Source organism: Triturus cristatus, chromosome 7 (assembly GCF_964204655.1).
Source record: "Triturus cristatus chromosome 7, aTriCri1.1, whole genome shotgun sequence".
NCBI classification, from domain to species: domain Eukaryota; kingdom Metazoa; phylum Chordata; class Amphibia; order Caudata; family Salamandridae; genus Triturus; species Triturus cristatus.
The window spans coordinates 118,304,336-118,328,745 of NC_140590.1; the positions used below are offsets into that span (position 1 = coordinate 118,304,336).

The 24,410-nt window shown below is 48.8% G+C and overlaps 1 protein-coding gene across 3 annotated transcripts in view; it reads right to left on the reverse strand.

Moving 5' to 3' along the window:
- Positions 1–24,410, reverse strand: part of LOC146808983 (sialic acid-binding Ig-like lectin 10) — a 319,371-nt gene that overhangs the window by 178,828 nt on the left and 116,133 nt on the right. For all 3 annotated transcript variants that reach the window (XM_085615781.1, XM_085615779.1, XM_085615780.1), the window contains one exon: positions 7,978–8,152. In XM_085615781.1, coding sequence (XP_085471907.1) covers positions 7,978–8,020 — 43 coding nt within the window. In that variant the 5' untranslated portion in view covers positions 8,021–8,152. The remainder of the gene's footprint in view (positions 1–7,977; positions 8,153–24,410) is intronic.

Sequence of the window (24,410 nt, forward strand, 5' to 3'; positions counted from 1 at the left end):
AGAATATGGATTGGTGCATGTTCCGAGAGAAGACTGTTTATGTGGCTAGAGGCAAACCTAAGAAATGGAGTAAGATATGGGGTCCGTGGAATTCCTACCGTGGGGATATATGCACTCCCCCCTTGGTGGTCGCACCAGACGTAACGATGTCCCCTTGACTTTGATGTTCCTGGTCTTTCTCCCTTTCGCATTGCAGGATTGATGACTGGTCTCTTCCCTGCCCCCCCCCTGCCTTTCTTAACACGAGTTGATGTATAATGTGCCGCATTGTCGCTGTTGTCCCCCGCTCATGAGAGAGCAAGTTCCTGCTAATGGAGTTCCTATGCCTGGTCTAAGTTTCTTTTTGTTGTCTTTTTTTCTTTTTTTTTTTTTAAGAAAAAAGTTAATAAGAAACCTTTTTGTAGTGTTGGGTTAAGTTGTGGGCGTCTGCAGCCGTTACACGTGCAGTTTGCTCCTGCTCTCATGACTGCTGTATTATTGTTGTCCTCCTTCTTCTATGTTAGCGGCCGGCCCAGGCGGTTGTAGGCCCATGACTGTGAATATTTGATGTGTAAATAAAGGTTTTTGAAAAAAAATAAAAATAAAATAAAGCAGAAGAAAGAGATAGCAAAAGCTGTAATCTGCTGCTTTAGATCGACCTGTTACAGCTAAGGAACAATAAGTTCATGTCACAACTTTGTTTTGCCTGGGAGAGGTGTGAAGAGGTCTGAATAGAACACATATCTGAGACTATCTCAGGGAAATAGAAGTTCTCAGCTTTAGCCGTGTCCTTGTTTACACCAATGAATAAAACGTCAATGAAAGAAAATATCAGCCTAGGATCACACAAACTGGCTAAGTAGGGAATCTGGCAGTGATCCCAGGTTTTCAATTTTCACTCAGACACCAACTGGGCATGTTTTTCTGATATCAAAGGGTGATGTTTTGTCCTGAAAGACGGTATTATAGCGAATGTGACAGGCAGAATAAAAGTTATTTTTGACGGGCATACAAGCTCTTCATGAAGGGGAGAAACTGAATACTATGTTACCATCTTGTAGCATACGGTACAGCTAGGTAGGTGAGCTGTCCTGAATAGCGGCCAATTGGCCCCATAATGTGTGCCACTAGCCATTGCTACCTTTAGCCAATACAAGGTTTTCAAGAGTAGAGCACATTACCATGTGGGACTACTAGTCTCACTTTATAAGATTTCAAGAATGTGTGCTGATGGCAGAAAAACAAGACTACCTGAACGTGCCACTTAAGGCGGCTCCTCCTGTGTCCCCCTCCCACATGCCCTACCCTGGCCAGTACCCTCAGTATGACCTATGACCTATGACCTATGCCCCCATGACCACCTCACACTGCAATCAGGCCCTTGCCACACGTTTCCCTCAGATGTGCATTTGCCTCCATTACTCTTCTGTTTGGCCTGCGACCCCCTTGCACAGCTGTCTGGCTTCTGCTCAGTCACCCGCCAGTCTTGCTCGTACCACCCCTTTCAGTCCCAGTTTGCTTGTACCTCCTTGGGCCCCAGTCGTTTGTGGTCCCTTATGCTCCAGTCTGGCATGTGTCCCCTTCCCGTCTTTATGCCCCAGTCTGGCTTGTAGCCTCCAGACACTTAAGTCTGGCGGGTCACTGCTCATTAAAGCTTCCCTTTCATTGTGAACTTTCTAATAATGCTGGTCCCTAAACATCCGACTGACTGAAAACATGCAGTCTCTGTGACCCCAGGGACCTGGGTTGAGAAGACTTAGTTACTGTCACCTGTCCCCATGCAGTAGCAGAAGAGAGGAGTCTTGCGCTCTGAAAAAAGACTTTGCCTTATACCGGAGGGAGCGCTATTCACTAGTGATAGGGTAATACAACTCCCTTTCTAAATAAACCATAATCTGATTATTTCGCCAGACTAGTGCAGACTCAACAGAGGTAAAACATGTTTAAGATAGCTCTGCTTGTTAGAGGCTCTTAGTTTCCCATTGCATTATGGTAGTTGTAGTTCTTTGCATCGCACACATTTGTGGTCCTTCAATTTGTTTCTAGTTCAATGGACATGAGGACGTGCACTACTGCAGAGCTGGCAGTCAACCATACAATTGTGATGTATTAGAGAGTGCACTGCTCAAGTGCACAACGCTGCTCTCATGTGAGAGCAACGTCGTGACTGTGTGGGGACAGGAGAAGAGGAGCACTGAGGCGGCGTCCGGCAGCAGCAGGTAAGTTATTTTATGTGTTTATGCCCACCCTCACTGCCCCACCAAGACTACCTGAACGTGCCAGTCCTGGCAAAATTCACATTAAGGTAGTCTTATTTTTCTGCCATCAGCTGTGTACCAGTGTTCAGTGCTGTATTTGTCTACAAAGCAGTGAAATGGCTCTTTATGCTAAATAACGTTTTATAGTGCGGGTCCCACGGCTGCAGTTCTTCCTCTGCTGCTGCTGGCTTTTAACTTTAAAGAAAGATGTATTTTTCCACCAAAGTTAAAAGCCAGCAGCAGTGGAGGAAGAACTGCAACCGTGTGCCCCGCACTATAAAACGTTATTTATCACAAGCATTTGCAATGCAATAGGTCTCGCAACTGCGAGTTTTGGAGCTATTGGTATTGTAAATGACAATGCCTTTAATTTATTCACAAGCATCAGGCATCAGACATCCACAAGCATCAGACATCAGGCATAAGACATCCACAAGCATCAGACATCAGTCATGAGACATCAGGCATCAGACATCCACAAGCATCAGTCATCAGGCATCAGTCATCCACAAGCATCAGACATAAGGCATCAGGAATCAGCCATCCACAAGCATCAGGCATCAGGCATCAGGCATCAGGCATCAGGCATCAGACATCCACAAGCATCAGACATCAAGCATAAGACATCCACAAGCATCAGACATCAGTCATGAGACATCAGGCATCAGACATCCACAAGCATCAGACATCAGTCATCAGGCATCAGACATCCACAAGCATCAAACATCAGGCATCAGACATCCACAAGCATCAGACATCAGGAATCAGACATCAGGTATCACACATCAGACATCAGGCATAAGATATCAGGCATCAGACATCAGGCATCAGACATCCACAAGTATCAGACATCTACAAGCATCAGACATTAGACATCAGGCATCAGACATCAGGCATCAGACATCAGGCATCAGACATCAGGCATCAGGCATCCACAAGCATCAGACATCCACAAGCATCAGACATCCACAAGCATCAGGCATCAGGCATCAGACATCAGGCATCAGACATCAGACATCATGCATGAGACATCCACAAGCATCAGACATCAGGCATCAGACATCCACAAGCATCAGACATCAGACATCAGGCATCAGACATCATGCATCAGACATCATGCATCAGACATCAGGTGTCAGACATCATGCGTCAGACATCCACAGGCATCAGACATCAGGCATCAGACAGCCACAAGCATCAGACATCACACAAGCATCAGACATCAGGAATCAAACATCCACAAGCATCAGACATCCACAAGCATCAGACATCATGCTTCAGTTATAAAGGTCTGAAAGATACTTCATATCGACACACTTATGCTTACTGAAGATTCACTGTGTGTTGTGTGAGACCTGGTAGAAAATGAACTGAAGAATACACCTGTAACTGGGCCAAGGCTAATATTCAATCTATTGTGTACTGTCAGTAAGTTAAGGCAGAGTGGAACATTTAAGTCACATCTTTGGCAGTCTGCCACAACTGGCCAGGAACAATTCAAAGACAGAGGAGGTGAAGCCGACGGGAACTCAACGCCCAGCTTCAGCAGCAGACCTAAACTTTTTTAATCCATGCCGGGAGATAGCGAGCTGCCCGCCCAGGGTCGAAGTTTGTTAAGAGGTGGAGCCAGGGGTACGCTTTGTGAGTTCTTTCGAGCCTTCAATAAGTGATGCAATTGATTAATTCAATGGTTTTCACTGCTTGACCTCGGAAGGATAAAAAGTCAGAGTCATCAGAGCTGGTAACAAAGATTTGAGGAGTCACATTGGTATAACGTAGGAGTGGGAAGTAAGCACGCACCACCTCTCCTGGTGCACGCCTTCCCCAAGCGCTTTTAAAATGTTTGAGCTCGGCTGGCATGCAGTAGAGAGATTTCTTGCCAGCCTATCACGTCCGACAAGCCGTCAGGGCTGGGGAAAGCAGCCATGAGTCAGGCTTTCCTGAATGGCAGGAGTGTATCTGGGCCTTCATGCTGTGGAGAGTGGTTAATGGTGACACCAGACACTGGGCTTGAATGCACGTAGCTGAGAGAATGAGGGGGTTGCGATACAGGGGTGGGGTGTTACACACAACTCAAGAACGCCCCTGATGCCCACAAGTTTATATGACGTGTCAGGGAAAATCTGACTCTAGGCTCAACCAAAAACACTGTATGCATACTCCCTACTTGGAGCAACACTACTGCATTACATTGTAAAAGGTAAAAGTTTAGCTTAAACTAGTGAGTGCCAATACATAGCGCACAGTTACGTCACACAGACTTATAATAATCACATACTACTATAACAGTACGCATAACTTCACCATCCCTAATGTGTTGTGTTACAACACGCTACTCGACTACAATATTACATCAAGAAATGTATGTGGATAGGACGCACACGCTCCCTCACTGACAGTCACACAAAGAGAACTTAATATAAGCATGGTAATTGAAATAGTATAGATGCACGCCCCTCAGTAACTTACCGGCATTGGGCAGCTCCAACAGTGTTCAACGTATAAAAGTAAACTAGTCGTAGAGCCCGGGCAACAGTCGTTCCTCACGTTAAGGGCACAGCACCATGCCCCCTTTAGCAGCTACACCGCTGACTTGAATGTTTAAAGGTGCGCATATTGTCGCGTACAGGTCAGCCATGGAAAAGGCATTGCAAACAAACTAAACGCAGATGTCTGCAGGCCATCCCATCTGCTATTAGCTGCAACCGCCTCAAAGTAAACCCCCCAAAAAGGGCTAGGCTCAAAGTCGGCTCAGCAGTTCCGATAAACAAAAGAGCATAAAAAACAAGTACAATAGAAAACGTAAATCAAAACCCTTAGCGTGCGTGGTGCTGGTGAACTTTGAAGCAGTTATTCATGGCTAGGGTCTTAAGGGGCTCGATGTGGAGGCTGAATAATGTGGCGCCACCACAGAACAAGAAACACTAATCAGAGCAGGGACTCTGCTCTGTACGTTCACGGCAAGACACTGAGCCTTAGGAGAAAGGAAGCCCATGTATGTTTCTTACCAGGGGTGTACTTGAGCACCATGGACTGGTTGCGGGGGGAGGCACCCAAGGCGGCCGTTGGTAGCTAGATGCTGCTGGGCAAGGCCGGGAGGGACGCCAGCCCTGCTCCTGATGTGTGCTCACCAGCAGTGCCCTCAGAGAGAGGGTATGGAGGGCAAAGGATACCTCTGTTGGTGAAGGGAGACATAGGAGCAGCGATGGCACCGGAGCAGCCCTAGCGCCAAGCCTCCATCTCGTCCCCATAATAAGAGCAAACTCAACTCAGACGTGCACATTCCCAGCGTCTCGTGAGTGATGTGCACGTGCTGAATGTAAAAAAACAGCGATCTGGGAGGGGTGGTGGGGCGGCAAACACGCACAGGGAGACAAGCGCAATATAAATTACATAAACAGCGTCCTGCGAGTGGTGTGCCCGCGCTGGCACAGTCATACTTTATATGGTCACACTTGGTCACTGCCCGCAGCTGGTAGCCTCTCCTGCAGTCTGGAGCGCCCGCCGCACTGATAATTAAAATGTTACCTGCGGTCTTGGGGCCTCCTGAAGTGTCCACCATGGTTAAAGTTGAATTGAGGTGCCGCGCTGAATGAGCGAAGAGCTGTTACAAACAAGGAAACAGAACAAGCGATCGCGATCAAACATCAAAGCGGCCGTGCGACTGCGAAAGTGAAAGCAAATAGTGTGCAGGCTGCCAAATGGTGCACGCGTCCGGCGCACATGCACTGTATTTGGAGGCCTGAAAGCACTCGTTAGCACTTCCAGATCCCCCATTTACAAAAGCTCTCGCGAGGGCAGCGCTAAAGAGCTGTCTCAGGCGAGACCTAATAAAGAGCCTTTTTAATACTTTGTAGACAAAGCGCTGAACACTGGTACAAACAAACTACTGTTAACATAATTTTTCAAAGTCATTACTTACCGGGACTGCGGAACAGCATTTTTAGTTTTAAATGCTCTGCGAGGGATGTCTGCTGCGAGATTACTGGTTGCTTCCGTCGTCGGATGAATAATTAATGTTGTAGCTGTGGTATGCTGGGCGGGCCGCCGACGAAGGCACTTCTGATTGGTCTGACTCTTGCCACACACTTGAGAATTCGTCAAGCAGGGACCAGGCCAATCTAATATTATATTTTACAATTGTTCATTGGTAGTGCTCTAGGCTAGCGCACTACCAATGAATGATTGCAAAATGAGAAGCGACGTGAACTACGCTACGCCGAGTCAGGGACCACCCAGGCAGTTTCACTTTCTGGCGGCAATGGGTGGCACACAATAAAGCGGGCGGGCGGGCTGCCAACATCCCATTTGAAATATTTTATGCACACACAGTCACGTGGGAACAGTGCGATACTAGCTCTCCACAGGGGAGACTCGGACACTACTCTCAACGTAGTGAGCAGCACACAGCAAATTATTACATTATCAATATTGCGTGTAGAGTATAGTGTACTCTACACGCAATATTGGTAATGTAATAACTGGCTGTGTGCTGCTCTGCGTGAGAGTGTAGACCCGGCCCTGAGAAATAAGTGCCGGTGCTTAGCACCGGAAAGCACCGGCACAAATTAAGCACTGCTTAAAAGCAAACACTATAGATAGCGCCAAAATGTTGTGCCTTCTTTTTCCCAGCAGGCCATTTTTAATAAACTCTGGAAGAGATTATCTTCCTATGAAGGGCCCCTCTTTAGATAATTGATTCGGGGCCGGAAAATCAGAACGCCGGATAAAAAGGTGTGTAACCCACGCAGACCTCTGACTGAAGTGCTTTTGTGGTGTAAACTGACTTTAAACCTTTCAAACTCCCATCAGTTTTTTATACGAAGAACATGCAAGCAAAATCTCAAGTACACAAGCAGAGTCTCATTAAATATGGAGAACTTAATTATGACCCATACCTGTAGGAAAGGGAGATTAGTTAATCCTTGGGAGATGATTTCAAGGCATATTTACAAGAAATGACGCATCGGCAGTGATGCATCCATTTTCTTGCGCCTGCGTCAAATACCCTTACAACGCCATGGATGCGCTGTATTTACAAAACAGGGCTCCATGGTGCAAGGATCCACGGATGTGTCAGAAATACTGAAGCATCTGTGGGCCCAACAGAGGTGCATTGCTGTAGTTGGTCATAAGACTGACTCAACTACAGCAATGCGTCAAAAACCAGAGACGATTCCTATTGTAAAGCCACTGTGGCAATTTCTGTGACTGGTTTGAGGAGGTATAAGTGGCTTTTTACAGGGGGAACGCCTACTCTGCATACATTACAGACTGTGTGGCGCAGTCAGTTCCAGTGCAGGTATAATGTGACGCAGGCCTACAAAACTGATATTTGACCCAATGCGTCAGTTTGTAAATATGGGGCTATGTGGCGGATTGAATACGCCGCTGCTGCTTAAATCCACTAAAACTGCAATACATTCACAAAATAGTATATTGAATCAAGGTCTTCTGCGTTGACATTTTTAAAGTACCAAAAAGAGGTTTGAGTGGTTATAATAAAAAAAAAAAAAAAAAAGTTTTATTAAAAGGTGAAGGAAAGCACAGCAATAGAAAAATACAATCATGTGAGTGAAGAGGGACTGATAGAGCAGCCACTTGTATTGATCCAGTGTTTACACTGCATTCTGCCCCCAAAACGTCGATAAAACATTCCCTATGAAGTCAGTGAAAATGCCAAATATGTTTTTTCATAAATGTCCTCTAAGCATATTTTAGATTGGTATGTCACCCTTACCTTTCCAAAGAAATGACATCACAAGCAGCCTGACAAAGCCCATAGTTGAAGTGACATAGATAAGTGAGGTATTGGTGAATCTGTTAATTCCAAGAGGGCACTACATTTCTAGGGAAGGTGTAGAAGCATCACATGTTTCTGATGTGGCATAGCAGGGGAATTCCAAAGGGTTGATCTGAGGAGGGAAACATTATAAAATAACTCTTTATTATGGTATTGTTTAGATACCCAATAATACATGTAGCAAAGTCACAAATACATACCAATAATTTTGATCAGATCATATTTTAAAAGCAGACATATACCATACAATGTGATGTCCATGGAGAAGTGCATCACGAGAGAAGGGGATCCATCAAGGTTACTGTGGATTACTAATAGGGGCACCACTGTGATGCCAGTAGCTGTCACGTGATGGCCGGGCAGCACATTTTTTATTTGGCAGAAAGAAAATCTGAAAGCAGTGCCATTTTTCCCTACACATGTGAGCCATTGCTGATTTTTCGTGCACAAGCCTTTCGTGCCGCACATAGTAGACCCCAGTATGGAAATGATGCATCAGAAGACCTATCCCAAATACAATGGTGGTGATTGTATCTGGAAAGGAAGTCTCTTGCCATTCAGGGGTTCTGAATTACCTCTATGGAGGTAGGGAGGTTTTCTTAACTTTATGATGGCCCTAGATTGAAAAGGCCTGAATGACCTGGGTAAGTGAGGCTCACCCAATGACATCAGTCTTATCTTCCCGCTACTAAACACACGGGAAATCAAGAGCACTAGCTTTACAAACTTACCAGAACTAATCACAAGGAAAAAAAGAAAGCACATATTACCAATATTCTAAATATTTCGGTTCATCTCTAATATTGAGTTCTGCAGTAGTGTGTTCAAAGCCTCGACAGGGGTAGTCAGAGCTATATAGACCAACAGTACAATTGCAAACAGAGAATTGCCCTCGGTGGGCGGTGCACAGGCATCATGAAGTCCACTGAAAAATCAGTCCTTGTGCATTGCTGCCAGTATCTGTGCCAAAGTAGTCATTTACAATGTTTGAGTGAGAGTAGATGTTTGCAGATCAAGAATGGGGGTAGGTCCACCTCCGCTTTTCGTCCCCATTAAAGAGCAGGATAGAAGCCCTTCTCTGCTTGAGGGCTGAGGGTTTTTTATTTCCATAACTGGATGAGACTTTACCTAAAACTTTCAAACGTATGAACTTTCTTATGAACTTTGCCCGGGCCACTTCAAACCCACAATGAGGCTGACAGCAGTGGTTCCACAATGGGAAGAGGTCCCAAAGGAACTCCTTCATGTTTATAAATAAGTTACCTACTTTATGTGCTGTTAATTCTACTGTTGGTTATGACTGCCATTGAGAAATTGAATACTGAATCAGTTTGGAAGGAATGCCCCTTCTGTGCCACTCCAAAATTTCGATTACGAGCCTGAAAAACATTTCCAATTTTGTAAATTTTGAATAGCCATTTTGGGGTTATACACTTTGTTCTATTTTGAATCTCACTGCTTGTGATCGCAAAACTGCTTAGTTAATCTGACCCTATATTCCTTAAAAGTATCGCAAAGTTAGGGCACATCCTTTTTAGGCTTCGCCTGCACAGCGCTGTGTTTGTGAAATCTATTGTATTCAATATGAATCTTGAAAAGGGGCTTACATCCGGCCCCCTTGCTTTTCATTAGTTCCTGTGCTTGCCATTTACTTTTCCTCCTTTCTATTGGCTGTAGGATACTGTTTCCTATTGTTCCGCCTGCTGTTTCTCGTGTGCTTTTCTTATTAGTGTCCCTGCACCAAAGTACTGTTTCCATCCGCTTTTTGGGCACTTTTACAGTTTAGAAAGCTTTATTGAATATAATAAACCAAGTAAAACATTAGTACAAAATAGAATTAGTAGGCAATGCAGTAAATAATAAAAAACAATTGAATTCATACAAAGTTGAAGGAATGCCAGACGTAACTAGAGAATATACTAAAGGAAAAAGCTTTTTTTGTGTTTTGAGGATATTATGGTTGATATGCAGGGGAAGGCAAAAGGAAAACAAGGGAAAGAAAGGTAGGGAAGGGGGGGGGGAAATGTTCGACATACAGAGTGAGGTATCTTATAAATAATATAAGCAAGAAAATATTTATATGAGAAAAACTAAATAGCAACTATAAGTAAAAAAAAAGGGGTACAAAAGCAAGATCATCAAGGGGCATTTTGAGAAAGAAAATTAGTTAGAGGCAACCATAACAAATCTTTTTTAATGAAAAGAGGTACAGTGGTAGCAAAAGCACGATCAAGCCTATGATGATGGCACAGTAAATTCCACCAGGCGTTATATGAGATCTTTGAAGTGTCTTTCCAATTTGTAGTGATTATCTGTAAAGAAATAGCTATATATAAATCTATAAATTTGCGTGCATTACAATGAGCATTCCATATAGGTGAGGCACCACCCAAAAAGATGTGGGCAATCTCAAAGGAGTGGTTAGTAGTTAATATTTCATTTAACTTTAGCCAAATGCGAGACCAGAGAGATTTAAGCAACGGGCAGTGAAAAAACATATGAAAAACATCACTGTTGGTATGTGAACAAGACCAACATTTTTTGGAATCGGACAATTTGAAATTATACAAGTCTGATGGGGTGAAAAAAAGTCTATTGTAAAAATAGTACAAAGTCTGTGTGGTGCTAGCAGAGCGTGAAACAGTGTGTATCCTAGACCATAGAGAGTTCCAAACCTGAAGGGGAAACTCTTGAGCTACATCCTTTTCCCAGGAGAGTTCAAGTTTGGATTTGGTCCTTTCAGCAGAGGGGCAGGAGAGTAATTTATAAATCGTCGCAGCCTTGAGAGGAATAGAAAAATCCGGTAGAGATGAGGAAGGAGGTGTGTCGGTAGGGGACAGAGAAGCGACTTGAGAGATAATAAAGGATAAGGACTTTTTAAGTAAGGGATATTGAGAAGAGTATGTGTTAGAAAGGTGAAAGGAAGAATGAATATCAGAGTAGTCTCATGAGGAGTCATTAGCTAGTAGATGATTAAAGGTAATAATACCTTTATCAATCCATTCTTTCCAAAAAAGTGCTCGATTGTTTATATTTATGGATTTATGATACCAAATTTGAGTTGAGGAAAGAAACTCTAACTGCGAAAGAGATGAACGAAACACCGAAAGAGCAAGTGTTCTGGAATGCTTAAAGATAGGGGTAAGGCTGAGATAAGCGAGTAGCCGTGTTGAAGGAGAAAGGTGAAAGTTGCGCAAGTTCTATGGAACTCCAGGCTGTTAGAGGGGGGTCAGATGAATCAGATAAAAAAGGCCAAATTTGTTTCAAAGTAAAGGCAGAATGAAAACGAGCAAGTTTGGGAAAAATAACACCGCCTGAATCTTTGGGATGTTGGAGACGGGAAATGGAGATCCTAGCTTTGCGATTATTCCATAAGAATGAGGTAAAGATACGATTTATTGTTTTAAAAAAATAGAGTGGAAGGGAGACAGGAAGCATAGAGAGATACAAATGTACAATGGGAAGAAGCATCATTTTGATAGTGGCAAGCCTTCCCCACCAGGATAAGAAAAGAGGAGACCAATTTTCTATAAGGGAAGAAACCTTCTTAACAATATCTTTTTGGTTGAGCTTGATGGTTTCTCTAATGGTGTTGGCATAGAGTATACCAAGGCATTTAATATTACCAGAATTCCATTCAAAGGCAGAATCCTGAAACATGTAGGGAAGGCAAAATTTGTTAAGAGGTAAGACCTCAGACTTATCAATATTAAGTTTATAACCAGAAACCAGAGAGTATTCATGCAACAACGAAAAGAGTGAAGGTAGAGAGGAGGTCGGATTAGAAATATAAAGTAAAATATCATCTGCATAAGCAGTAAACTTAATGTCAACGTTCTTAAATATGAAGCCAGTGTATGAAGGAGAACGTTGATTTTTTTCTAAAAAGGGTTCCAACGCAAGAATAAAAAGAAGAGGGGATAGAGGACAGCCCTGTCTGGTGCCTCTATGCAAAGGGAAATAATGAGATTGAGAACCGTTAACCCAAGTAGAGGGGGCAGAGTATAATAATTGAATATATCGAATAATAGTGGGGCTAAAGCCGTGCCACCTTAGAGCACCAAACATGAAATCCCAGCAGACTCTGTCAAATGCTTTCTCAGCATCTAGTGTAATAGCTGCAACTGGGGAGTCTATCTTTGAGGCAAGGTGAATGATGTTAAGGAAAGTTCGCGAATTATCTGTAACGGACCTACCCTTAACAAAGCCCGATTGATAAATAATAATAAGGTTAGGAATGATTTTATAAATACGGGAGGCCAGGATTTTAGCATACATTTTACAGTCAGTATTGATTAAAGAAATAGGTTGATAATTCTTACAACAGGAGGGATCTTTATCTTTTTTAGGGATCAAACATAGCATTGCCTGTGTAAAAGAGCCTTGGGATTCCCCTTGAGCAAGAAAATGGGTATACAGAGAAAATAAATGTGGTAATAGGATGTCCTTAAAGTACAAATAAAAACGAACCGTAAATCCATCGGGACCAGGGGATTTATCTTTGGGAAGAAGAATAATAGCATTAAGTATTTCGTTTTCTGCTAGAGGGACATCAAGAGAGGAAAGGTCAATGGAAATGTCCGGGGGCCTGGGGAGAGACTGAAAAAAAAGAGTCAATTTGATCCTGAGAAGGGATGGATTCTGGAGTATAAAGTGACGTGTAATATTGGACAAAACAGTCAAGGATTTTATCATCCGTATATTGATGGTTCCCATGCGAGTCAATAATAGATGTTATTTTGGAATTTTGTTTTTTAATTTGGAGATAGTTAGCAAGAGATTTGCCAGCTTTATTACGACCCCCGTACATTTTGGCATGAAAATCAAGAAGATTATTACAAGCTGAGTCCCATGAGTGTTTATTATATTGCAATTTAGCTTTAATGGGGGAGGAAAGTGTTTCTGAGGTATTTTTAGTAAAGTAAAGATGCTCTAGGTCTTTAATTTTAGCAGACACTGATAAGGCTTTTTTCTTTATTCAGGATATAAAGTCAATAATAAATTCTCTGGCAGTGGCCATAAAAGCATCCCAAATAATATAAAACTTAGAAGTAGAATGAAGATTATTGGTGAAAAAATCTACTGCAAAAAGCTTAAATTGTTCAGTAACCTGTGAATCTAGGAGTAGCGAGTTGTTAAAGCGCCAGCGCCTCGGAGAATGAGGAGGTGAAGGAAAATCCATATCAACTATAACAGGGGCATGGTCAGATATTAAAATAGAGCCAATTTCTGAATTAGTCATAAATTGAAGGGCGTGTTGAGTAAGACAAATATAATCTATATGGGAGTGTGATGCGTGAACTGGGGAGAAAAAAGAAAATTCTAAAGTATCAGGGTGGGAAAGTCTCCATGAATCTATAAGGTCTCTGGAAGAAATGGCTTTAAAAAAGGACTTTTGCATCTTATTAGGTATATATCTGGCGAGCGATTTACGATCTAGAAAGGGGTCCATAAGCTGATTGCAATCACCTCCAACAACGAAATCTTCAGTAACGTGAGAAGAAAGAAGCATTGAAAAATCATTCCAAAAAGTTAAATCAACACCATTAGGGCCATAAACATTACAAAAAGAAAGTTGTGTGTCATTAATGGTGACATCTAAAAACAACCATCTACCACAGTTATCATAAAATTTGTTCTGCAGCTGAACAGACAGCGATTTGTGAAATAGAATAATAACACCATTTTTGTTGTTTACTGCCAGGGAGCAAAAGGCCTCCCCAATCCATTGCTTACATAAGTAAGACAAAACTTGTGAGTTAAGATGTGTTTCTTGTAACAATGCGACATGACATTTCAACCTTGCCAAATGAGATAAAACACGCTGCTTTTTAACAGGATTTCGAATAACTTTAACATTCCAAGAAATAACACGAAGACCTCTCATTCCTGGAAGTAAGGTAAGTATAAACAGAAAGAGATAGAGAATTTAAAACAGAGTGGAAAAAGAGAAATAAAATGAGAAGGAATATTGAAGAAATATAGATAACAAAAAAAAAACAAATGCAAGAGAGCTAAAGTGCATGCCCACCACAGAAATAATGACAGGAATGGAGAAAAAGAACAAAGGAGTACCAACAGCTGCAATGGGAGAGAAGAAAATATGGGGTAGAGTGAATGTCGTAAATGTTGCCAAAAAAGTGGAGAAAAAATGGAGGAGAAGAATAGGGGAGAAAGACTAAAGGAAAAAAAAAAGGAAAGGACAGGAAGGGAAGGAAGAAAAAAATAGAAAAGAAAACAGGGGGAAACAGAGTCCCCCAGAAAATAGCAAAAGAAGGATGGCGAAAAGCCAAAGGACTTTAGCCACAAAGGACGACCAAACAGAAAACATTAATGTGGGGGGGAAGCAACGAAGAGCAAGACAACCGAACTAAGAGGAGACGGCTACAAAGAGCGAGCCACTATAAAAAAGAAGAAAACAAATTATGGAGTGAAATACATAACCAAAGGCGACCAAATGGAACAAATGGAGGAAACTTACCACACGCCTAGGGGGGGAAGACAGCAGCGGGATGAGACGCACATTATAGACAACAAAGCGATGCGAATGGTGACTGTTGGACCCGGCCTCGTGGCGTGGTCCTTACCCCAGTGGATTGTGCCCGTTCCCCGCCCCGGCCTTCACGGGCCACCCTTCTGAACTACACCGAGGCCCTTCATCCTGAGCTGCACGAGGTCGCATACCCCTCGTGGCTCCGCCATCTTGTTGGCATCCACGTGACTCTGTGCACCAGCCAGCGCGACCCCGCTCAACCCGGCCTCGACCCCAGCGAAGCCCCGACATCGAGGCACCACGAACTGGCCAGGGGGTGCCGCAGGACCCATTCATCGCCCCCGGCGGAGGACAGTATCGATGGGACCCCCAACTGTCCTCCCCTCTCGAGGTGTGATCACCCTGCAACTCCCTTGGGCCTGGCGCCTCTCCTGCTGGGCGTCTGGCCACCTCCACCCGGCCTCTCCGCCCCCCCCCGGGCGCCTGGGTCCGGACATCAAAGGGCTCCAGACCTATATCTGGGGCGACCCCGCCACAGATCGGCAGTTGTATCCCGGAGTCGAGAGCCCTGCTGATTGAATCGCGGCTGACCCTACGGAGAAGAACTCTTGTCGGAACCATCACGAGCCCTGCGGACTGCGTCGCGGCTCCTTCTTGTGAAACACTTTGAAGCCAGCTGGAACATCGGAGCCCTGCTGACGCTGTCGCGGCCCAACCTCGCTGAAACCTCCCTCGGAGCCCTGCTGACGACGTCGCGGCTCGAGCTGAGCAGAAACCATCTTGAGAGCCCTGCTGATTGGATCGCGGCCCTCCACGAACTGTACGCCGGAGCCCTGCTGACGCCGTCGCGGCTCGACCCCTCCGAGATCCGGAGGTCCTCCAGCTTGAGGATAAGAACTGGGCCCCAGGTACCCTCGTACCGCATTCCTGCCAAAGACTGTCCCGCTACCCCTACCCTTCCGAAGAGACACTGAATATTTTGGTGGATCCCTCGATCCCTTCGTGTAAATATTGACCTCGTAACCTTTTTATTGCTGATAAAGAATTGCTTGTCTTGAGACAACCTCCTTGAGTCCTGTGTGGTGGTGTTACTGTGCTAGTACGTGATAGGAGAAGGATCTCTCAGGAGACTTCTCGGCAGCGCTCGGCTACTTCGTACAGTGTGAGGGCCCCCCTTGGTGGTCTCGCCGACTCCTCGGGGTCCGCCTTCCAACATTTGGTGGCCAGCGGCGGGATCCGAGCGGAACGCAGTACGTACTAGCCAGTACCCACTAGCTACCCATCCAAACGAACAGTAATCATGAGCAGCCAGGAAAACAACGCGACAATGGAGTTCCAGCCCGAACGGCTGGAAGAATATACGCACAAAGAGTTAAAACAGTTCTGCAAAGACAAAGGCATTGCAACCACCGGCCTAGGTACCAAAGAGGAGATGCAGAAAGCTCTGAGGACATGGCTGGAGGCCGGGGCGGGCCCCTCCCAGGAAGAGGGTCCCTTGCCCCTGACTGAGACCACATCAACCGCACTGACTCCGGCAACCGGAGGAAGAAAGAGCCTAGAAACCGGCCTCTCCGAAGAAGAAATACGAGAGCGGGAGAAGGTCCGGAACCACGAGCTAGAGCTCGCACGACTGCGGCTGGACGGCGAACTCCAGCTGGCGGAAAAGAAACTGGCCCTAGAGCAGCTACGGCTTCAAGAGGAGATAGAGGAGAAGAGACGACACCGGGAGTTGGAGGAAAAGAAACTGACCCTAGAGCACGAGCGCAGTCTCAAGGAACTGGAAATCAAGGCCAAGAACGGAGGGACCAACGCCCTCAGTACTAGAGACAGTCTACCGCCTCCCGAGACCAAGGTACATATCCCGAAAGAGGTCCTCAAGGAGTACTACAAGAATGACGACATCCAACAATGGTTCAAGGCCTACGAGGTGGCCATGACCTCTCATCGGGTGCCCCGAAAAGACTGGGGCGCGGGCCTATGGGGGCGGTTCCTGAGTGAGGGTCGAGACACACTGCTCCAGCTGCCGGAGGAGGTGATGACCTCCTACGATCACATGAAGGAGGCCCTGCTCACCCGCTACGGGCTAACCGCGGAAATGTACCGCCAACGGTTCAGAGACTGCAAGAAAATCCCGGACACCACCTAGGTGGAGTATGTGGACTTTTTCAGTCGGGCCCTAGAAGGATGGATCAAAGGTAGAAAAGTAACCACCTACGGGCAGCTGGTCGACCTCATCGTGTGAGAACATCTATCCAACAATTGCTTCGTGGAACTGAGACAGCACCTCCTCGACAGCAAAATGACCGACCCGTGAAAACTCGCCGTCGAGGCCGATCGATGGGTCAACTCCCGGGTCCCCCGGAACTCAATGGGGGAGTACCAGAGGAACCCCACCGGACCCCCCCGCCAACGCGGGGGAGGGGGAGGGCCGAACAGGAACCGAGACCCTCCCGCCGGGGCCCCCAGGAGCCCCCCTCGAGGGCCACCGCAGCAACAACTCTCCCCGAACCGAGCCCGAAGGGGGGCGCCCCCGGCCAGACCCGGACCACGGCCACCAGTAACGTGCTACGGCTGCCAACAAACAGGACACTATGCCAGCGATCCGGTGTGCCCCCTGATCCGAAGAAACGGGGCCGGCGGGCCCCCGCCCCGACAGCTGGTGGCCGCCGCCCTGGGAGAAGGAGAAGAGGAAGAGGAGACCCTCGACCGAGGGACCACTGAATGGGAGCCGGCAGCCATGTCCCTGGTCTGCCTGGGTAGCCGAGAAATGGTACCTTGCACCCCCATCCCAAGCAACACCCAGAAGTACCGGCAGCAGGTCCCGGTCAATGGACAACGGGCCGAAGCCCTTCGTGACACCGGCGCCAGTGTCACCGCTGTCCGCTGCCACCTGGTGACCCCCGAACAGATCCTCCCGAATGTGCTGTGCCCCGTCCGAACGGCCGACAACAGCGAAAGCCTGTGCCAGATGGCCCTGGTCCCCTTCGAGTGGGGAGGGGTGACGGGCCTGCTGAAGGTAACGGTACGCGACGACGCCCCCGTCGACTGCCTCCTGGGGAACGACTTGGAGAGCTCCCCCTGGGCTCAAGTAGAGCGACGAGAGCACCTCCGAATGCTGGGACTATCTGACTGGGCCTGCGCCATCACCCGGTCCATGACCGCCCGGGCCCCCCGCTCATCCTCGGCCTCCGGGGCCGCCCAGCCCGAGGGGCTCGCACCCCCTCCCGCCAGCAGCGAGGGGGAGGCGGACACCGACCCTGGACCTAGTGAATCCTCCCCCGAAGAGATGGCTTCCCCGTGCGCCCTACCAGAGCTGACACAATGGCAACACGAAGGGGGCCCCACCCGGGAGCAGTTCCAACAAGAGCAGCAGTCCTGCCCCACTCTCGAAGGGGTCCGCCAACAAGCGTCCGCCCAAACCAACGGGGACCAGTCCGGCACCCACTGGGTCTACTGGTCCGAGGGCCTGCTATACAGTGAGCAAAAAGTGGCGGAACTCGGGGCCAGGCGAGTGTTGGTGGTCCCCCTACGCTTCCGGGAGTTCCTGCTCAACCTGGCACATGATGTGCCCCTCGCCGGACACTTGGGGCAAGACAAAACGTACAGCCGTCTGGTGACCCACTTCTACTGGCCCCGGATGCGGAGAGACGTGGACAACCACTGCCGGTCCTGCCAGACCTGCCAAGCCAGCGGGAAGACAGGGGGTCGGGTTAAGGCCCCCCTCCAACCCTTTCCAGCCGTCAGCACCCCGTTCGAACGGGTCGGAATCGATATAGTGGGGCCCCTGGACCCCCAGACCGCCCTGGGCCACCGCTTCATCCTGGTCCTCGTGGACCACGCCACCAGGTACCCGGAGGCGGTCCCGCTAAGAACTATAACGGCCCCCGTGGTAGGCCGGGCCTTAATGGGGATCTTCTCCCGAGTGGGATTTCCCCGCAAAGTGGTGAGCGACAGAGGCACGAACTTTATTTCCAGGTACATGCGGTCCCTGTGGCAGCAGTGCGGGGTCACATACAAGTTCACGACCCCCTATCACCCTCAGGGGAACGGACTGGTTGAGCGGTTCAACAGAACATTAAAGGGAATGATCCAGGGCCTGGAAGAGCCCCTCAGGCGGAGATGGGATGTCCTGCTGCCGTGCCTCCTGTTTGCCTATCGGGAGGTCCCGCAGAAGTCCCTGGGGTTCAGCCCGTTTGAACTATTGTACGGACACCCGGTCCGTGGACCGCTCAGCCTGGTCAAGGAGGGCTGGGAGACGAAGCCCCAAGGCGCCCCTCCTGACGTCTACCGATACCTCCTGACCCTCCGAAACCAGACCCGCAAGTTCCGAGCCATGGCCGAAGCCAACCTCGAGGCCAGCCAGGAGGACATGAAGCGGTGGTACGATCGGAACTCCTCTACCATAGAATTCGAACCAGGTCAGAAAGTATGGGTCATGGCCCCGGTTGAACCCGGCGCCCTCCAGGACAAGTGGACCTGGCCCTTCAAGGTAGTGGAGAAGAAAAGTCCCGTCACCTACCTGGTCGACCTGGAGTCCCCCCGGAACCCTCTCCGGGTCCTACATGCTAACAGGCTAAAACCCCACTTTGCCCGGACCGAACTGAGCCTGCTACTGGCGACCGACGAGGGGGGCGAGGACGACTCCGAGCCCCTGCCCGACCTCTTGCAGTCCAACGTCCATGATGGATCAATCAAAGGCGTCCAACTCGCCTCTTCCCTGACCCCGGAACAGTGCAACGACTGCCAGCAACTGCTGCAGGACTACGCAGCCCTCTTCTCCCTCACCCCGGGGGTGACCCACTGGTGCGTCCACGACGTCGACACCGGGGAGAGCCCCCCCGTGCGACACAGAGCCTACCGGGTACCCGACCGAGTGCGGGCGTGCATCCAGGCCGAAGTAACGAAGATGCTGGCCCTGGGGGTCATCGAGCCCTCCGACAGCCCGTGGGCCAGCCCTGTCGTCCTGGTGCCAAAGGCCGCAGCTCCCGGCCACCCCCCGGAGTTATGATTCTGCGTGGACTACCGAGCCCTGAATGCAGTGACAAAGACGGACGCCCACCCTATACCCCGGGCCGACGAACTCATCGACCGCTTAGGGGCCGCTCGCTACTTGAGCACGCTGGACCTCACCGCCGGGTACTGGCAGATCCAGCTCACCCCCGGCGCCCAAGAAAGATCCGCCTTTTCGACCCCGGATGGGCATTACCACTTTCGGGTGATGCCCTTCGGAATGAAGAACGCCCCGGCCACTTTCCAAAGACTGGTGAACAAGGTTTTGGCCGGGCTTGAGGCCTTCAGCGCGGCCTACCTAGATGACATTTCCGAGTACAGCAACCACTGGGCAGAGCACCTCCTTCACATTAAAGCCGTCCTGGCCGCCCTCCAGCGGGCCGGGCTCACAATCAAGGCCAGCAAATGCCAGATCGGCCACGGATCCGTGACCTACCTGGGCCATCAAGTAGGGAGCGGGCGGGTGGCCCCTCTCCAACCGAAAATCGATGCCGTCCAGGCCTGGGAACCCCCCACTACCCAGACCGCTGTCCGGGCCTTCCTGGGTCTCACCGGATACTACCGGCGGTTTATCCGGGACTATGGGAGCATTGTTGGCCCCCTCACAGAGCTAACGTCCAAAAAGCAGCCCAAGAAGGTGCACTGGACACCCCGCTGCCAAGCAGCCTTCGACACCCTAAAGACAGCCATGTGTACTGCCCCGGTGCTGCAGGCCCCTGACTACAATAAGGAGTTCGTGGTGCAGACAGACGCCTCCGAGTATGGGATCGGGGCCGTCCTGTCCCAGGCCGATGAAAAGGGGCTCGACCGACCAGTGGCCTTCATCAGCCGACGGCTACTGCCCCGGGAGCAACGATGGAGCACCATCGAGCGCGAGGCCTTCGCTGTAGTGTGGGCCCTCAAGAAGCTCCGGCCCTACCTCTTCGGTACCCACGTCCAGACCGACCACCGGCCCCTGCGGTGGTAAATGCAAATGCGGGGCGAGAACCCCAAGCTGCTGCGATGGTCCATCTCGCTACAAGGGATGGACTTTGATGTAGAACACCGGCCCGGCAATGACCACGCCAACGCCGACGGCCTGTCCCGCTTCTTCCGCCTTGACGAGGAGAATCCCCAAGGAGATGGGTGACTCTCCATGCCTTCGGCTGGGGGGGACGCCTGTTGGACCCGGCCTCGTGGCGTGGTCCTTACCCCAGTGGATTGTGCCCGTTCCCCGCCCCGGCCTTCACGGGCCACCCTTCTGAACTACACCGAGGCCCTTCATCCTGAGCTGCACGAGGTCGCATACCCCTCGTGGCTCCGCCATCTTGTTGGCATCCACGTGACTCTGTGCACCAGCCAGCGCGACCCCGCTCAACCCGGCCTCGACCCCAGCGAAGCCCCGACATCGAGGCACCACGAACTGGCCAGGGGGTGCCGCAGGACCCATTCATCGCCCCCGGCGGAGGACAGTATCGATGGGACCCCCAACTGTCCTCCCCTCTCGAGGTGTGATCGCCCTGCAACTCCCTTGGGCCTGGCGCCTCTCCTGCTGGGTGTCTGGCCACCTCCACCCGGCCTCTCCGCCCCCCCGGGCGCCTGGGTCCGGACATCAAAGGGCTCCAGACCTATATCTGGGGCGACCCCGCCACAGATCGGCAGTTGTATCCCGGAGTCGAGAGCCCTGCTGATTGAATCGCGGCTGACCCTACGGAGAAGAACTCTTGTCGGAACCATCACGAGCCCTGCGGACTGCGTCGCGGCTCCTTCTTGTGAAACACTTTGAAGCCACCTGGAACATCGGAGCCCTGCTGACGCTGTCGCGGCCCAACCTCGCTGAAACCTCCCTCGGAGCCATGCTGACGACGTCGCGGCTCGAGCTGAGCAGAAACCATCTTGAGAGCCCTTGAGAGAACTGTACGCCGGAGCCCTGCTGACGCCGTCGCGGCTCGACCCCTCCGAGATCCGGAGGTCCTCCAGCTTGAGGATAAGAACTGGGCCCCAGGTACCCTCGTACCGCATTCCTGCCAAAGACTGTCCCGCTACCCCTACCCTTCCGAAGAGACACTGAAGCTTTTGGTGGATCCCTCGATCCCTTCGTGTAAATATTGACCTCGTAACCTTTTTATTGCTGATAAAGAATTGCTTGTCTTGAGACAACCTCCTTGAGTCCTGTGTGGTGGTGTTACTGTGCTAGTACGTGATAGGAGAAGGATCTCTCAGGAGACTTCTCGGCAGCGCTCGGCTACTTCGTACAGTGTGAGGGCCCCCCTTGGTGGTCTCGCCGACTCCTCGTGGTCCGCCTTCCAACAGTGACCTTGACAACAACACCGAAAGGGAAAGACCTGCAAGATAAAGAAGGAATGAACAACTGAAACATAAACGCAAAACAATACGGTTCAAAATAGAGTTAACACAGGACATAATGCTCAGACAATGACAAAACAATTATGGTTTGCTCAATTCCATGAGTTCTCCTTTGTGAGTGTGGATGAATTTCTTCAGATCTGCAGGGTCTTCAAAACTTGTTGTTCTGTCTTTATAGGTCACTTTAAAAAAACACGGATGAATGAGACCGTAGCGTGCGTTCATGGCTCTCAATGCAGGACGAAGGTCCAAAAATGCCTTCCAACGAGAAGCAGTAGGTTTGGAAACATCCTGAGTAAAAAAGATTTTATGTCCAGACCAAAACATTTGCTTATGTTGATTAGCGGCTTGGAGAATCATCATGAGATCGGAATATAGAAGGAAATATGCAATGATTCCTCGAGGTTTAGATGTAGAAGATGTATTCCTTGGCCCCAAACGATGAGCACGTTGTCTGTTGAAGTCTGAGGTTTTCGGGGGACCAACAATTTGAAGCACTTGAGTTTTCAAGAAATGGATCATGTCTGACCCTTCAGAATCTTCCGGAATACCATAAATGCGAAGATTATTGCGCCTATTACGATTTTCTAAATCCTCCGTAACCTTTTTAAGCTGACTGACTTCCTTAGTGAGTGTGTCAACTCTGGCGACCATATCTTGAGCATCACTAATCCTCTGCTCTACGTCAGAAAGTCTTGTGTCTAGACTAGACCATTTGTCATCCAGCCTCTGGATGACAAATGGTCTAGTCTAGACACAAGATAGTGTCAGTCATAAAGGGACGAATAAGACGCAGTTCCTCCAAGATGTCTTCGAGGGTGAGAGGCAGCGGGGATTTATCTGGGGAGGGTGGGTCTTTTTTGGTCCGCTTAACTGAAGAGGCATTAGAATCCTTACGACCTCCAGAGGTGCCTGCATGAGATTTAGTTGAATTTGCGATATCCATATTGAAGATGTCGTAATAAGTGATGACAAAAGATGGCAAGGAGAGGCAGCAAGCAGAACAGCGATGATAGTGAGGCAACAATGATGAGAACGAGTATGGCGCAAAAGAGAAAAGGCTCCAACACAGCACAGCAATGGGTAACGTTGAAATGAGGAGCACCAAAAACACGCCTCCTGGAAGCAGTGAGATATTAGTAGAAGCTGAGCGAAGGAATCGCTTACACCATCAGCATCAGGGTGAGTATGACAAAACGTCGCAATCCAACCGCTCTGCTAGCTCCACACCGCTCAGGCCGGATCACTCACTGCAAACAGGTTCGACCAAACAGGGCTCCTCGCAAACTTCACGTCACACCACTTCGCGCAAACACCACGCAGAGGACGTTAATAGTTCTTCCACCAAACAGTACTTAGTGAGTTTAAAGCAAATTCAGTCGCAGTACTCACTCAGGGTATTCCAACAAAACACAATGCGTGTCAAAAAGAGAAGAAAACCAAAAAGCCATATAGTAAAGAGTAATGTTCATAAATTATTAGGCAAAATTGTGACAGGTGAACACAGCCTTGTATAGCATGGAGAATTCCTCTAGGGGAGCAATATTTAGCACAGTAAAATGGTAAAGGGTAAATTACTCAGACCCATTGTGCATCCAGAGCCCATTAGTCACACAGGGAGAATACCTGCAATTCAATGTGTTCCGTATATCATGAAGTGATGTATTCCAGAGAAAACAGCATTCCAGGCATTGTTAGATGATGTGCCTTACCCACCCTCACCGCCGTATTTGAGACGAAGGGAAGTGTCAATGGTAGCGTTTCTTTGCTCCTCGCGCCGCCGCCATTTTAAGCGTCGTGGCTGAGGAAAATGTGAAGTTGGCCCAAAAGTAGCAATAAAGGCACTCCAAAGCGCCGCCGCACCTCCTCCACAATCTCACTACATTCCGCCTCCGATTTCCGGAGCAGGAGCCGACTTACAGGAGCGTTAAAAACCGAGCGGCTTCACTGAGGCACGCAGGAGCTCACGAAAGAGCGGCCATCTTGGCTGCGCGCAGACCACGCCCCCCCTATTTTTTGGGCACTTTATAAAAATATTTCACCAGTACACCCTTCTTTTGAAGCTACGGTGCTGCCCAAGTGCTGTGGGCTCAGTGTGCTGTGCTGGTCTCAGTGGAGACCTCGTGATCCCAGTTCTGGCATGCCACTCTTCAGTCCCTCCGGCCAATGCACACTCACACGTCCCTGAAGGCCGAAGCAGGCTTCAACTCTAGTGCCCGCTTTTGCTGCAGAAGTCATCATTTGCAGAGACCTCACTGGGGCCATATCAATGGTATTTGTTGGCCCAAGCATCTCACTGCTGATAAGATTGCCATGGAGTGTTGACACACATGCAGATGTTCCATATCTCCAGCCTGTCGCGAGGCAGGTTTGAGATTAACTCTCACCAGAGAAAACTCATTATCAAGGCGACCTGTGGTGTAGTTTTTTAATTATTTCGTTTTTAAGGAACATACAGAACATCTACATGCATAAGCTCAAGGTCGCCACATGAACGTGTGCTTGAAAGGGTCGAACCTGA